Source organism: Capricornis sumatraensis, chromosome 22 (genome assembly GCF_032405125.1).
Source record: "Capricornis sumatraensis isolate serow.1 chromosome 22, serow.2, whole genome shotgun sequence".
In the NCBI taxonomy this organism is placed as follows: Eukaryota; Metazoa; Chordata; class Mammalia; order Artiodactyla; family Bovidae; genus Capricornis; species Capricornis sumatraensis.
In genome coordinates, this window is record NC_091090.1 from 35,255,489 (window position 1) to 35,271,841 (window position 16,353).

The window sequence follows — 16,353 nt, forward strand, 5'->3', positions numbered from 1 at the left end:
GAAAAGGGACAATAATTTGCTCAAGGTTGCACAGTGTTGAAAAGCTGAGACTTTATGGATAGCCAAATCGATGTTTTTATTCTTATTATTTCACACTGTTCCGGAACTCAAAACAACCAGTCTTCAAAGTTGGAGTCATTTCATTTGTGTTGAGTACAAAAAAAAGAAAATTGTTTAAAATCAAATGCTTTCTTGCTTTCTTAAAATTGTATCCCCCACTTCTTTCTTTCCCAGACTATCATAACTCACCTAAAATGTTCAAAATAAAATTTTAAATAAAATTTTTTATATTTCTGATCCTTTCTGCACTTAAAGATGGAAGTGTACCTATGGTTGAGTACAGATACAAAGTCTCATGTACAGGCATCAGATTTGCAGAAATATTTATTTGAATTTCTTCTTGTCTCTGTCATTCTCCTGTTTAACCTCTGAAGCTGCTGTATGTCACTAGAAACTACATTTCCTGGGCTCCATTGCTCTTTAGGCTTCCTCTAAATGTGACCAATGGGAGACACTAAATGTTGGTGAGACAAGCGCATTTTTTAGTTAAAGACCAAAGGACAATATAAAATTGGAGTAATAAGTAACCAAATGCAATCAGAGCCTTCAAAAGACAGTTTTTAGCTCTTTGGGCTACTAGAGCACTGGTTTCATTGCGTAATTAGATAATTGTTGTTATGACAATAGCAGCAAACAACAACTACCTCTTTTAGCGATGTCTTTGTGTTGGGCACTCTTCTGAGGTCTTTACCTATATTCTCTCATTTGCCTTCTCAGTAACACTATGAAGCTGATTCAGCTCTGTGTGTCTTATTCTCATTGGCACACTTCCCCCATCTGTGCATTTTACCAGATACATGTATGTACAAAGCAAGTTAGGTAATCTGTAATTAAATACAGTTAGTGCCTATTTTATTTATAGAGTGAGCATTATAATCTAATGAAATGAGGTAGAAACCACATTGCAACCAATCCAACTCTAGTATAGATAGCTAGCAGTAAATTTGGATAACAATGAATAGCTGTCTGATTCTGAGGCGTAACTTCTGTGTCACAGGTGCCATCTAAGCAGGATGGTTCCTACTGATGGAGCCAGAGAACTGCTCTGAGACAACAAAACACAGATGCCACGACTGGAAACCCCAGCTGAGCTTGTATTTCCTTCGTGACTGGGTCCCACTGGGGCATTCGTGGAGAGTGGCCGTGGGAGAGTCGCTACATATTTCAGCACAGACCACTTAGTGTGAAAACAAGGTACTTTAAAAAAGTGCTCCTTAGAAAGTCATTAATGCTATATAGAGAGGAAAGAGACAGGGAAAAGATCAGACAAAAGAAAGGATGTGGGGAAATACAAAGGGTTAAATGAAAATTTTCAGAAAGAGCTGATGGTGTGTAGTTTTCATGGAGAGCGTTTGGGAAGATGAGACTCAAGTGGTTAGAATAGTGAATAAAAAGTGCAACCTTAGCTGTTAATGTAAGCTGTGCAGATACACTCCTTTCCACTGACCCCCACCCCTAGAGGTCATTAACTCCTCCTAACAGGTCTTCCTACTTCTGGTTGGCAGACACAGTATGGCTTGTGTCTGCTGGAACTCATGGACAGAAGTCAGCCGATGTATGGTGCCTGCTTCCCTGCAGCTCTGAGTCACACGTCAGGGAAGGGAACAGCCTGATGCACAGAGCGGCTGTGCTCCAGAAGGGGCCCCAGTGTCTGTGCTGTTCCTGTTCATAGAGGGAGCGTGAGAACAGACTTGCATGAGGAGAAGAAACATTTTCTGTGTGGGTGTCAGCTGGGAACGCCAGCCTCCTAGCACCTGGGAACATTGGCTGATTCTCCCACGGGGAGAGAAGCAACCATTGTTCCCAATTCATTGCCAGGCAACCAGAGGCAGCCCCTGGGGTCATTGGTTAAACAGCCCTGCCTTTGCTCACGGTATTCCTAGCTAGGCTGTACTGACAGTCCACCCTCCCAGCATCACCATCTGCCAGAAGATGGTTGCCCTCCCAGCAGGCATCTCTCCCATCTGAGAGTAGGAGGAAACTTAAGGAGGGTCTCACTGAGAAGGTGACATTTGAGCAAAAGCCTGAAGGAAGTGAGGGGTGAGGCTGGGGGAAAAGAGTTTTCCAGGCTTTCTCATAAAACTTGGAAAGTCAATATATGAAGTCAACAGATGGGAAGCAGGGCAGGAATATTCATGGTAGCTGTGGATCATATGACTGAGGGAATTAAATCAGCCTGAGGACATGGGGCTCATTTGGGAGGTGACACAGAACTCTGGGGGTTTCCCAGGTGGCTCAGTGGTAAAGAATTCACCTGCCAATGCAGGAGATGTCGGTTCGATCCCTGGGTTGGGAAGATCACCTGGAGAAGGAAATGGCAACCCACTCCAGTGTTCTTACCTGGAAAACCCCATGGACAGAGGGGCCTGGCGGGTTGGACATGACCTAATGACTGAACAACAGCAACAACAAACAGAACCCTTTTAGGTAGGAAAACAGAACAGTGTGAGCCAGTGTGTGCGGATGAGACAGAGACATAGACAAAGAGAGGGATGAGAAGTATGAAAGTACACTTATGGGGTGGAAATGAAGGATGTTTAAGGCAGTGATGTGCTGGTAAATGTTTAACAACTGGTGCTCCAGGAAAACTCCCCCAATATTTATTTGTTCAGTTCAGTTCAGTTCAGTTCAGTTGCTCAGTCATGTCCGACTCTTTGCGACCCCATGAATCCCAGCACGCCAGGCCTCCCTGTCCATCACCAACTCCCAGAGTTTACTCAGACTCATGTCCATCGAGTCAGTGATGCCATCCAGCTGTCTCATCCTTTGTCGTCCCCTTCTCTTCCTGCCCCCAATCCCTCCCAGCATCAGTCTTTTCCAATGAGTCAACTCTTCACATGAGGTAGCCAAAGTACTGGAGTTTCAGCTTTAGCATCCTTCCTTCCAAAGAAATCCCAGGGCTGATCTCCTTCAGAATGGACTGGTTGGATCTCCTTGCAGTCCAAGGGACTCTCAAGAGTCTTCTCCAACACCACAGTTCAAAAGCATCAATTCTTCAGCACTCAGCTTTCTTCACAGTCCAACTCTCACATCCATACATGACCACTGGAAAAACCATAGCCTTGACTAGAAGCTAAATATTGGTATATAAATACTCCCACTAGGGCCAATTCCAGGTTACCGAGGTTACACTGAACACTGAATAGAAAGCAAGGAAAGTTCAAAATGACTTGTAGATTTTCCACTGGAGACATGAGAGTTGAAGATGTTCAGGGCAGTGAGTGGATGTCGACAAACCACTGATATGTTTTGTGGCTGCACAGAGACCAAGGGCCCCAATCTCTAAATTCACTGCCTGAAGGACTGAATTAAGGGAAACTTGAAGTTTCCTTTTGTGCTCTTCCCAGCCTCAGGTATGCAGATGACACCACCCTTATGGCAGAAAGTGAAGAAGAACTAAAGAGCCTCCTGATGAAGGTGAAAGAGGAGAGTGAAGAAGTTGGCTTAAAGCTCAACATTCAGAAAACGAAGATCATGGCATCTGGTCCCATCACTTCATGGCAAATAGATGGGGAAACAATGGAAACAGTGGCTGACTATTTTTCTGGGCTCCAAAATCACTGCAGATGGTGATTGCAACAATGAAATTAAAAGACGCTTACTCCTTGGAAGGAAAGTTATGACCAACCTAGACAGCATCTTGAAAAGCAGAGACATTACTTTGTCAACAAATGTCCATCTAGTCAAGGCTATGGTTTTTCTAGTGGTCATGTATGGATGTGAGAGTTGTACTGTAAAGAAAGCTGAGCACGGAAGCATTGATGCTTTTGAACTGTGGTGTTGGAGAAGACTCTTGAGAGTCCCTTGGACTGCAAGGACATCCAACCAGTCCATCCAAAAGAGATCAGTCCTGGGTGTTCATTGGAAGGACTAATACTTTGGCCACCTGATGCGAAGAGCTGACTCATTGGAAAAGACCCTAATGCTGGGAAAGATTAAGGGCAGGAGGAAAAGGGGACCACAGAGGATGAGATGGTTGGATGGCATCACTGACTCAATGGACATGGGTTTGGGTGGACTCTGGGATTTGGTGATAGACAGGGAGGCCTGGCGTGCTGTGGTTCATGGGGTCGCAAAGTGTTGGACATGAATGAGCGACTGAACTGAACTGAACTTCATTTATTTTTTCCTTTCACAGAGCCAGTGTGTCAAGGGCCCCTTTTCCTTAATGGATTTCCACATGTTCTTTTCTCTGCCAAAGTTTCTCAGGTACCCATAAGGGGTGATTCTCCATATCCAGGGAGTTAAGTTGAGCCAAAAAATGGAGCAAGCAGTTTGAAGCATCCTTGTTTTAGGAGTCTATACTCTTGCAAAGGTGGCTCAGCTGAGTTTGAAATGCCCACCCAATCTACTGGGGCTGATTCTGCACCTGAAATAGACCTGGTGGGAGGTGAGAAGGTGCATTTACCACCATTTCAAAACCATGTCTGCCAGGTCCACTCCTCTGGAAGCTTCCTCCGACCATGGGACCATGGGTAGTGGCTGCCAGAACCAAGTAGCACTCTAGTTTATCACAACCGCAGTCACTTTAATCTCTGCAGGTGGAAGCCAGCATATGCAAACTTGGAAATCCCGACATCCTCTCTGACTTCCCACCCTGTGAATAGATCAACAGGTGAAGGTGGTAGATTATTTCTATACGTACTTCTATCTTTACATTAGTTTTCACATTTATATGAGGTTTTACAAGGAACAAAGTGATTTCTCATGTACTCTCCATTTGATTGGCTTTTCAAAACCCTGGGAGGTGCTATTATCCCACTGTACAGATGAAAAGCCTGATTTTTCAGGGATGGCAGATGACACACCCCCCAGTCAGACACTTGAGAAACGATGAAGCTGGAATACAGACAGATATATTTTTTCTTCCAAACTCCCATTTCTTTTCAGAATATCTCACTGCAGGTCTGTGTTATGTGTACATACATGTGGTTATGTATGTATGCACAGACATACCACTTTGTACAGGCTTATTATATAGGGTTTTTTAAAAGATGAAGGCTGTGGCCTTCTATTAATCCAGCCTTATGAATTCATCAGCTATTTCTTGAGTGACTAGAACATGCTAGGCAATGTCAGACTACAGCTTGCAATACAGCATGGACCATCCAGGCCTCCAGCCCCAAATGCACAGACTTTAGAGTAGCAGAGATATGGTTAAAACCAGACCTTGACTGCAGAGGAAAGAGCAGAAGGGGCAAAGGAGAAGGCAGATTGGGAAGGTGTGCCTTCTAACTCCTGTGTAAGGAAATGGCCATTGAACCAGGTAATTAATGAAACTCTTCTTCCATCTTGGTATCATATTTCATTTCTTCATGCCAGGCTGGAATTTGGGGAGACTGTTCCTATTCCAATATTTTATATACAGCTCTCACAAAATAAGTGGTGTTGAAAAATTAAATAATTTTATTTTTGCTGTTCTTTAGAGTTCCAAACAATTTTTTCATTCTCATAGATACTTAAGGTACATATTACCTCCATTTTACAGATGAAGAAACTGGGGTTCAAAATGAACTTGACAAGGCCACAGTTTTTAAAGATAAGAACCTTAAGTCCTTGAATTTATGTTCACTTTCCACCATCCCAGCAGAATATTAGAACAATTTCCATTTTGCTGGAAAGCAGGGTTTGTTATTCCAGTATTGTTTTGTGTGCCTACCAACAGAGGACAGGTTACATAAATGATGAGGCATCCCCACAGTACAAAAACATTAGACAATGCACAGTACCCTCTGTGTTCACATTTGGAAAGTTTTCCAAGATATACTGTTAGAGAAAAGAGCAACTGTATACAGTCAGCTATGTTTTAAGAACGAAAGTTGGAGATAGGGGGAAAGAAAAAAATACATTCACGCTTGACTCACATTGGCATGAATTAACAACATGCAAATATACAAGGAAAATAAAGTTACTTGGGGGGCAGTGGGACAATCCAGTAAAGGAGTGGATTCTCAACATATGCCTGGTTATTTCGATTCCTTTGAACCCTCTCAATGTATCCTTGGTGATCCATTGGCTAAGACTGTGGGCTCACCTTGCAGGGGCCCTGGGTTTAATCCCTGGTAAGGGAACAAGATCCCACATGAAAGAAAGAATGAAAATGAAGTCGCTAAGTTGTGTCCCATTCTTTGCTACCCTACAGACTGTAGCCTGTCAGGTTCCTCCATCCATGGGATTTTCCAGGCAAGAATACTAGAGTGCATTGCCATTTCCTTCTCCAGAGGATCTTCCTGACCCAGGGATCAAACCCTGGTCTCCTGCATTGCAGGCAGATTCTTTATCATCTGAGCCACTTTAAAGAGCCCAGTTCCCACATGCTGCAACTAAAGATCCTGTGTTCTGCAACTAAGAGCTGGAAAAGCCAAATAAATAGATAATTTTTAAAATGTATTACTTATTCAAGAAATTAGATACATTTTGTACCAAAGAAAGCTTCACAATAATAGTTCCCATCCCTCCCCTTTCACTCTCCTTATCCCCAAGACACACAGTACACACAATGGAAGAAACCCAGAGTAAGTTTTTCACAGAAAAAATTTTGCACATGCAGGATCAATCAGTGATATCAGAACACTGACACCAATCCATTTATTTCTGAGCATTGATGAGTTTGACAGACACTCTGGATCCAGGCATCTCTTTGTAATGAGAAGCTTTTGAAACCTAAGGGAAGAGAAAAAACCAAAGTAAATGTATTGGGGAACTTCTTTCTTATCCTTCCTCAACATATGCAGAAAAAATGTTCCAACCTGTTTCCTCGTAACTGGTTCGCTTCTTTCTGAGTATTGTGCATGCTAAGTCACCTCTGTCTTATTCGACTTTTTGTGACCCTATGGACTGTAGCCCTCCAGTCTCCTCTGTCCATGGGATTCTCCAGGCAAGAATACTGGAGTTGGTTGTCAAGCCTTCCACCAGGGGACCTTCCGAAACCAGGGATCAAACCCATGTCTCTTATATCTCATGCATTGGCAGGCGGGTTCTTTACAACTAGCGCCACCTCATTTCCTCACAAACACATTCCCTGTGGTAAGAGGACACAGCATCCCTGGAAAGATGCTCTAACTTTGTTCTTCAGATAGAGTTGCCAGATTTGGCTAATCAGTTCAGTTCAGTTGAGTTCAGTTGCTCAGTCGTGTCCGACTCTTTGCAACCCCATGAGCTGCAGCACGCCAGGCCTCCTTGTCTATCACCAAGTCCCGGAGCCTACCCAAATTCATGTCCATTGAGTTGGTGCTGCCATCCAACCATCTCATCCTCTGTCTTCCCCTTTTCCTCCTGCCCTCAATCTTTCCCGGCATCAGGGTCTTTTCAAATGAGTCAGCTTTTCACATCATGTGGCCAAAGTATTGGAGTTTCAGCTTTAACATCAGTCCTTCCACCCAGGACTGATCTCCTTTAGGATGGACTCGTTGGATCTCCTTGCAGTCCAAGGGACTCTCAAGACTCTTCTCCAACACCACAGTTCAAAAGCATCAATTCTTTGGTGCTCAGCTTTCTTTATAGTCCAACTGTCACATCCATACATGACTACTGGAAAAACCATAGCTTTGACTAGATGGACCTTTGTTGGCAAAGTGATGTCTCTGCTTTTTAATACGCTGTCTAGATTGGCTAATAAAAATACAGTATGCCCAGTTAAATCTGAATTGAAGATAAACAATTTTTGTTGTACTGTAATATGTGTGGTTGTTGTTGTTTAGTCTGTAAGTGGTGTCTAACTCTTTGTGACCCCAAGGACTGTAAGCCTCTAGATGATTCTGTCCATGGGATTTTCCAAGCAAGAATACTTCAGTGGGTTGCCATTTCCTTCTCCAGGGGATATTCCTGACCTAGGGATTGAACCCGCACCTCCTGCATTGGCAAGTGGATTCTTTACCACTGAGCCACCCAGGAATCCAGCATAGTGTGTCCCATACAATATTTGGGGGCATACTTATATTAAAACAATTATTTGTTGATTAACTGATATTCAGATTTAACTGAATATCCTATATTTTATCTGGTAACCATATCCCTAGATGCTACTAGGAGGAAACTGGTTAAGTGCACTTGAGCACAGCAGCCCAGAGGGACAAGAAGTCCCTAGCCTGGTGTTACAAACAGAACTTTCTGCACTGACAGACATGTTCTATATCTTTGCTATCCAAAGCAGAAACCACCAGCAACTTGAAATATGCTTAGTGCAATTGAGGACCTGAATTTTTTTTAAATTTCATTTAATTTAAATTTAAAATGTCACATGTGGCCTGTGGCCTATAATGGACAGAGTAGCTCAAGAATCAGTCATGTATCTCCCTCCAAATGTAGCAAATGGGATTTAAAACCGTTGGTGGTTAAAAAGTTTCATCACTTAGGAATAAACTCACAAATCCCTGCATATTAATGATCTGTTTTTGTGCAGATAGAAGTTCTGTTGCCAACACATTAATCTGGAGTATTCACTCCGAATATTTCCTGAGTATCTATTATATGGGATGATTTGCTAGGATATGGAGATATATGACAGAATTTTTCAACCAACTCTCTCCATAGAAAATCATGGTAACTGCATAATCCCAGTATTAGAATGTAAAAGGCTCTGAGGTGCCCTATGTGCTGAGCAGGCATCATAAGGAATGAAACAGCACTGACTTGGTCACATACGCCAGCTGGGTGCTCCTTTTCTTTCCATTATTCTAAACAAACATTTAGTAACCACAGACCCAATAAGGCATTAGAGAAAATTCTTTTATAAATCATATCAGCCAGCAGAGAAAATGAACCAGTGGCTCAGACAATAAAGCATCTGCCTGCAATGGGGGAGACTTGGGTTGGGTCCCTGGGTTGGGAAGATCCCCTGGAGGAGGGCATGGCAACCCACTCCAGTGTTCTTGCCTGGAGAATCCCATAGACAGGGAAGCCTGGCAGGCTACAGTCCATGGCATCGCAAAGAGTCGGACACAACGGAGCAACTAAGCACAGGGCCACTGAGAGTTATCAGAAGACACTGTCTGATGAGGTTAGTGCAGAAACCTTTTGGCAGAAGGTAGAGTGTGGAAAACAAATGCAATATACGGTGATTCCAAGTTTCACTGCAGCCCTAGTAGCTGTGTAGGGCAGTGGGAAATGTATCAACAATGGTTCATTTCAGTTCAGTTGCTCAGTCATGTCTGACTCAGTCATGTCTGCAACCTCGTGGACTGTAGCACACCAGGCCTCCCTTTCTGTCACCAACTCCCAGAGCTTACTCAAACTCTCGTCCATTGAGTCAGTGATGCCACCCAGCCATCTGATCCTGTTGTCCCCTTCTCCTCCTACCTTCAATCTTTCCCAGCATCAGGGACTTTTCAAATGAGTCAGTTCTATGCATCAGGTGGCCAAAGTATTTGGAGTTTCAGCTTCTGCATCAGTCCTTCTAATGAATATTCAGGACTAGTTTCCTTTAGGATGGACTGGTTGGATCTCGTTGCAGTCCAAGGGACTCTCAACAGTCTTCTCCAACACCACAGTTCAAAAGCATCAGTTGTTTAGCTCTCAGCTGGCTTCCCTGGTAGCTTGAATGGTAAAGCGTCTGCCTATAATGTGGGAGACTCGGGTTCGATCCCTGGGTCGGGAAGATACTCTGGAGAAGGAAATGGCGACCCACTCCAGTATTCATGCCTGGAAAATCCCATGGGCCAAAGCCTGGTGGGCTACAGTCCATTAGTCCAACTCTGACATCCATACGTGACTACTGGAGAAACCATATCTTTGACTAGACGAAACTTTATTGGCAAAGTAAGGTCTCTGCTTTTTAATATGCTGTCTAGGTTGGTCATAACTTTTCTTCCAAGGAGTAAGCGTCTTTTAATTTCATGGCTGCAGTCACCATCTGCAGTGATTTTGGAGCCCAGAAAAATAAAGTCAGCCACTGTTTCCACTGTTTCCCCATCTATTTGCCATGAAGTAATGGGACCAGATGCCATGATCTTTGTTTTATGAATGTTTTAAGCCAACTTTTTCACTCTCACATTTATCAAGTTTCTCTTTAGTTCTTCTTCACTTTTTGCCATGAGGGTGGTGTCGCCCTTATATAATAGTGGTTACTGGGCAGATATTTTTATATAGAAACAGAAATAACTATGTCCTTTCTGGGCTCTGAGTGTGCTTTCTGGGCTGCAGCATCCATTCCCTGGTTCACTCACCGGAGAGTTGAGTCCCAGCCCCTCTGTGGGAAACTGGGATGTCTACATACCATGCTCCCCTTCATGGAACAGTCTAACGGGGAAAGGCAAACAGCATGGGATCTGATAAAGACAATCTTAGACTGTATTTTAAAGGCTCTCAACAGGGTGATTCAAAGAAAGTAGCTTGGAGTGAGAAATAAACAGAGAGAGGTTACTTTGTTTATTTTACTTTTTATATTTGAGGTTACTCTACACATGCTTCTTTTAACACTTGACACACAGATGTTTACAGAAGGTAACAGTCTCTCATATAAGCTCACATAATGGGGCTTTTATTTCTAGATGGTAGACACCCTCTCTTCCGTAGTTTCTCTTTCTCTCTTTTTTTTTTTTTTCTTATTTATTTACTTATCTACCTAGTACTGCTTTGCTTTGCAAAGGGTTGAGTGTTTCTTAATAAATTTTAATGTATATTGCCAGGAAATTTTCTCAAGAGATTATACAACTGTGGCAATCCTTTCTCATCCTTATCATCCTAAGTCTTACTAGTTTTAGGGCTTGTCTATCCATAGGTGAAGGGCTTCCCTCATCGTTTCAGCAGTGAAGAATCCACTTGCAAATGTAGGAGACTCATGTTCAGTCCCTGAGTCAGAAAGATCCTCTGGAGAAGGAAATAGCAACCCACTCCAATATTCTTGCCTGGGAAATCCCATGGACCGAGGAGCTTGGCAGGGTACAGTCCACGGAGTCACAAAGAGTTGGACACAGCTTAACAACTAAAGAATAACAACAACATCCATAGGTGAGAAATGCTATTCCTTTGTTGCTGTGATATGCATAACCTAACTTCTAGGAAAGTGAACACTTGTATATATTTTGGTTTGTTTTTTCTCATATGCATTTTCTATTTGAATTTGATAAAATGTATACAATATCCTGTTTAATATTTTTTCTATTATTGTTTGCCCTTTTCTTAGCAGTTTGCAGCTGTTCCTTGTAAATTAAGGTCATTAACCTTTTGTGTATAATGTTTTGCAAATCCTTTATTTCTATGTACTGCTTGTTTTCTACTCTCTTTATGGTATATTGCATCTTTATTTTTATCCTATGTGGTCTGTGTACCTTCCTATATGGCATTTGTGTTTCCTGGATGGCTTAATAATGACACCTCCCCCTCAAAATACGCACATACAAACTGAGGTTATAAAAAATCTTCCCTAAAATTTCATTTAGCATTTCTATTTTACATTAGATCATTAATCCATCTGGCTAGATCAATTTTAGATAGGTCTGTCTGGAGAAGAGCTGAGAACGAGCTCACCAAAAAAAGTCAGAGGATGGGTATTGCAGAGAATGAGATCAACAGTGCAAATGTTTTGAAGTACAAAGGAACCTGGCAGGTGGAAGAGAGACCAGTGTACCTGGACAGAGAGATGTAATGAAGTCAGGTAGGTAGACTGAGGCTACAGGTGGTCATGGATGACTCTTCAGGACATGGAAAGGAGTATGGTGAATAAATTAAGATATGTATTAAAGGTATGAGTAATGTGACTTACCAATTTCTTTTGGTGCTATACTGATATTGCTTATTAAGTTTTTTCATAAATTTGTCTATTTATTAATGATACAGTTTTCTGGGTGTAAATATAGACTGTATCTGCCTTTTGGTAGATCTCCTGATGATGCTAATGTTGGTTTGTTACAAGATCAAGGTGCTGAAATAAAAAAGAGAGGGAAGAATTCTGGAGCTACATATATGAGCCTGGATTCTTAATTTTAGTATGTATGGGAAACCCTCAATTAAATTTCTAATGTCTTCTAATAGTACACATGCATTATGCTTAACAGGAATATTTATAATTGAGTTCAACAAATGACAAACCCTTAAAAGATAACCTGCTTCTAATTTTAAAATACATACAATTATTTTTTACAACTGATTATAAGATGTACCACACTTGTAAAAAAAAGAGCTCACATGATACATTTAAAAAATAGGAAGTGAATGGCTGACAGATGGATTAAAGGGAGGATATTGCGGTACAGATTATTTGGAAATTTTAAATGAGATTTTGTAACTGATTGTGTTGTGTTAAACTGATCTGTAGTGTTCAGAATATCCTATATAACTGAATGATGATTCTATCTCAGGCTCACGTCTCGATAAATCTCTGAGATAAACTTTTGTCCCTAGTTCCCAGATGTCTTCAGTAATTGGAAGGCCTAGGTTTACCATTCTCATCAACTTGCCCCATTTTAAATGGTCCTCTCCAGGACCCTTGAGGCATGGTGGATGGAAACCTACTCAAGGGCTGGAAACCAAAGAAAGCTACTGAGAGTTTATTGCCCACTAGAGAATTTTCCCAAGTGGTAACTAGGGCTTTTGGATATAAACAGTGACATTTCAAAGTAGGAGGCAAAAAACTATGTTGGAGAGGAGAAGCTAGCCCTGCGCAGTGTGGAATGTTCTCTGGTTGGGGAGTGGTCTCTTAGCAGTGTCTCTTAGGTAACAGCTTGTCAAACGACACCTTCTCTGTTTCTTTGAAGCTCTCAAAATAAGTTGCCAACGCAAACTGAATTTTTCAGAATGGATTTTCTACTGGTAAAAGATGTTACCAGCCTGTTAGTCTGTGTGTGATTAATGTCACCTCTGGTAATAAACTGACCCTCTAGTATTCTAGCACTTTATTAAGTGCTTCCTAATGGCTCAGCCACTGATCCAGCTCAACATTTTCTGAGTGTCATTATCAAGCGTTTTTGTATGCTGGGATCTATCCTATCAACAATTTAACAAGATGGGATCCTTGACCTAAAGGATGTTTTGATGAAATACAGAAAATTAATACACTGTATCATTCACTCTTAAATAGTCCAATAAAAATTTTGTTATTGGAACCCAGAGGGGAGAATTCAAGTCTTCTCTAATTCCTTTCTTCATTTACCACAATAAATTACCTTATCAAGTCCTATGGTTCTTTACCAAACCATCTTTCCACTTGTCCCCTTTTTTCACTTGTCACATACTAAATGTGTATCGGCTAACACAGAAATGTGTGGCTTTGTAAAGCAATCATCCTCCAATTAAAAATAAATTTGAAAAAATGTAGGAAAAAATAAAATTAAAGTGCTGTGTGAAAAATAACATGTGTGGGTCACACATTCTGAAGATTAACCTCACTTCCTGAATGTATATTCCAGGATGATCACCTCTCCTCTTTCTCTTTAAATTCTCAAGAAATTAGGATGAAATTAGCAATACTTGGTATGTGGGCAAAGTTAAATCCTTTATGTATTATTGAGTTTTACTCTTTTCATAATTCTGATAATCTCCTAGAGAGCCGTTGGTTATAAAATAGCCAGTGATTACAAGTACTGGCTTCCTGACTTTGGGGCTTAGACATGTTGTTTACGCCGTCTTCCGTTTCCTTTATCTTTAAAATTGGGATAGGAATAGTACTTATCTCTAGGATTGTTGGTTAAATTAATATGCTGGACCAACATTGACACACATAAGTGCTTAGTAAGTTTTGGGTATTACTCTTGAGCCACCTGCATACTCATACTGCTGAGCCCATCTTTTCATCACAAGAAAAGCCATACAGGAAAAAATGGACGCAGGAAGTTGAGGTCACACACCTAGTTAAGTGTTGGAGCTGGCAAGCTGGCAAGTCAATGAAAAGTATCGCAAGCCTTATATAAAGCAGTTCCAACCTAAGAATCCAAGTTCTCCAACATAAAGATATTGTTAGGCAGAAAGAACATGGTCCTCTTAGGGTACCCCTACCTGAGATTGGACTTTCTCCAAATGGATTTTCAGTCTGGCTATCATTAAAAATATGGGAGATTCTAATGTGTGGCCGTCAAGATGCTCATTTCTTTTCGCCACTTTGCCTTCACCAAACACCCATACACTAGCCAGGTTCTTTGGCTAGTGGTTTCAAGGCCAGGCTGGAGGTGGGGCTGAGAGGCAGGCGAGTAGCTCAGGAGGAGGGGAAGAGTGGGATTGAGGCTCCAAGACTGCAGGATGTCTGTGTCAAAGTTAAGAGGAAGGTGTGTCCAGGGGACCAGCTACTGTTTAGATGATCTCTTCCCGCACATCTGGATTTGAATGCTCCAAACCAACTGATTTCCGTGCAAAAAGCCCCAGCAGTGTTTGTGGGTGCGTTTCCCTGGGCTGCCTAGGTCCCACACTCTGGCTTACTCAGCCTCCTTGTCTACTCCTTTAAGTACAAACTGAGTCATCCAAAATACTCGATGAGACTCAATTCTGGAAAACAGGATCCTAGGGATTTTTGTACAGAGCTAGGTCCCCTGGTGGCTCAGACAGTAAAGCATCTATCACTGTGGGACCTGGGTTCGAGTCCTGGGTTGGTAAAATTCCCTGGAAAAAGAAATGGCAACCCACTCTTGCCTAGAAAATCCTATGGACGGAGGATCCTGGTGCAGGCTACTGTCCATGGGGTCGCAAAGAGTCGGACATGACTGAGCAATTTCACTTCAGGTCCTCTTTTGGGTTGGAGCAGCTGATTTACTAGATCTCCAGTAGTAAACTACTTTGGGGAGAACTACAGTCCTGCTCTAACCCTTTAAGGGCTGCGTTGGGAAGCTAGAAACTTGAACCTTTTCATTCAGGCACTAATCTAGGGTTCCTGGAGAAGGCAATGGCAAACCCACTCCAGGGTTCTTGCCTGGAGAATCCCTTGGACAGAGGAGCCTGGCACACAAGTCCATGGGGTCGCAAGAGTCGGACACGACTGAAGAATAGCACACAACCCACCTTACATACAAAACTACTAGGTTAGAAATTAGCCCCAAATATCAATCTGTAAATGGGGGAGAAGACACAATTCGAGTCTAGATTGTTCTGAGCTGCTGCTGCTAAGTCGGTTCAGTCGTGTCCGACTCTGCGACCCCATAGATGGCAGCCCACTAGGCTCGCCCGTCCCTGGGATTCTCCAGGCAAGAATACTTTAGTGGGTTGCCATTTCCTTCTCCTATGCATGAAAGTGGAAAGTGAAATTGAAGTTACTCAGTAGTGTGGAACTCTTAGCGACCCCATGGATTGTAGCCAACCAGGCTCCTCCGTCCATGCGATTTTCCAGGCAAGAGTACTGGAGTGGGGTGCCATTGCTTTCTCCTACCACATGTTAACTCCAGACAGCTTTTCAGAAGCCCCTTTCTAAACACGTGCTATTGTTTCAAACAGCACTTCGAAAGTTAACCGAAGACCCTGATTTCCTTACCTAAAGAAATGAGGGTTCATTGCAGAGCAAGGCGTCTGAGAGGGTCTCGCCGTCTTGCTCAACACGTTTGCTCTCATCATCCAAGTAATATGTCAAAACAAGTTTATTGAGGCGAGTTAAACCCTTAGGCCTTACCTTCCAAGGCCACATCACCTTACTATCAGAAATACATAACCACTTTATGAATCAATCCTTAATCGATTTATCACTTTATACTTCGAACCTTTTGTTAAGAGTCGAAGGGAGTTTTTCTGTAATGCTTTAGTTTTCGTAAAAATTTAACTTACCTTTTGTTGTTTTACAAATACAGTGATACCAGCTCTTCTTTTGAAAGAGTGGGGGCTCTGAAAAGAGCCTTTGGGTTTGAAAGCACTTCCGGAAACTCAAGTCTCAGTCCAATTACTTGCCCTTGGCCTTGTGGTGGCTCTCGGTTTTCTTGGGCAGCAGCACCGCCTGGATGTTGGGCAGAACACCACCCTGAGCGATGGTCACACGGCCCAGCAGCTTGTTGAGCTCTTCGTCGTTGCGGATGGCCAGCTGCAAGTGACGCGGGATGATACGAGTCTTCTTGTTGTCGCGCGCCGCGTTACCCGCCAGCTCCAAAATCTCGGCCGTCAGATACTCCAGCACCGCCGCCAGGTACACCGGGGCCCCAGCGCCTACCCGCTCGGCGTAATTGCCTTTGCGTAGTAGACGATGGACTCGCCCAACGGGGAACTGGAGGCCCGCCCGCGAAGAACGAGACTTGGCCTTTGCTCGCGCCTTACCGCCTTGCTTGCCACGTCCAGACATAGCAAATACAAAAAAAGAGCAAAAAAAAAAAAAAGACTGCCTGTCAAAATACACCAAGTCTAAAACTAAGTAGAACACTGCTGCTTTTATAGGCATTTCCTGGGGAGTAAATC

General features: G+C 42.6%; 1 protein-coding gene across 1 annotated transcript; it reads right to left on the minus strand.

The window, feature by feature from the left end:
- Nucleotides 1-4,638: 4,638 nt before the first annotated feature.
- Nucleotides 4,639-16,274, minus strand: LOC138098082 (histone H2A type 1-C). The gene is made up of 2 exons (XM_068994324.1): nucleotides 15,736-16,274; nucleotides 4,639-4,657 (listed from the first exon to the last, which is right to left on the minus strand). Exon 1 carries the CDS (start codon nucleotides 16,238-16,240, stop codon nucleotides 15,848-15,850), a length of 393 nt encoding a protein of 130 aa, XP_068850425.1. The 5' UTR covers nucleotides 16,241-16,274; the 3' UTR covers nucleotides 4,639-4,657; nucleotides 15,736-15,847.
- Nucleotides 16,275-16,353: the final 79 nt, after the last annotated feature.

Coding starts and splice junctions, on each gene's coding strand:
- LOC138098082 (XM_068994324.1), bottom strand. CDS start 16,240: ATGTCTGGACGTGGCAAGCAAGGCGGTAAGGCGCGAGCAAAGGCCAAG.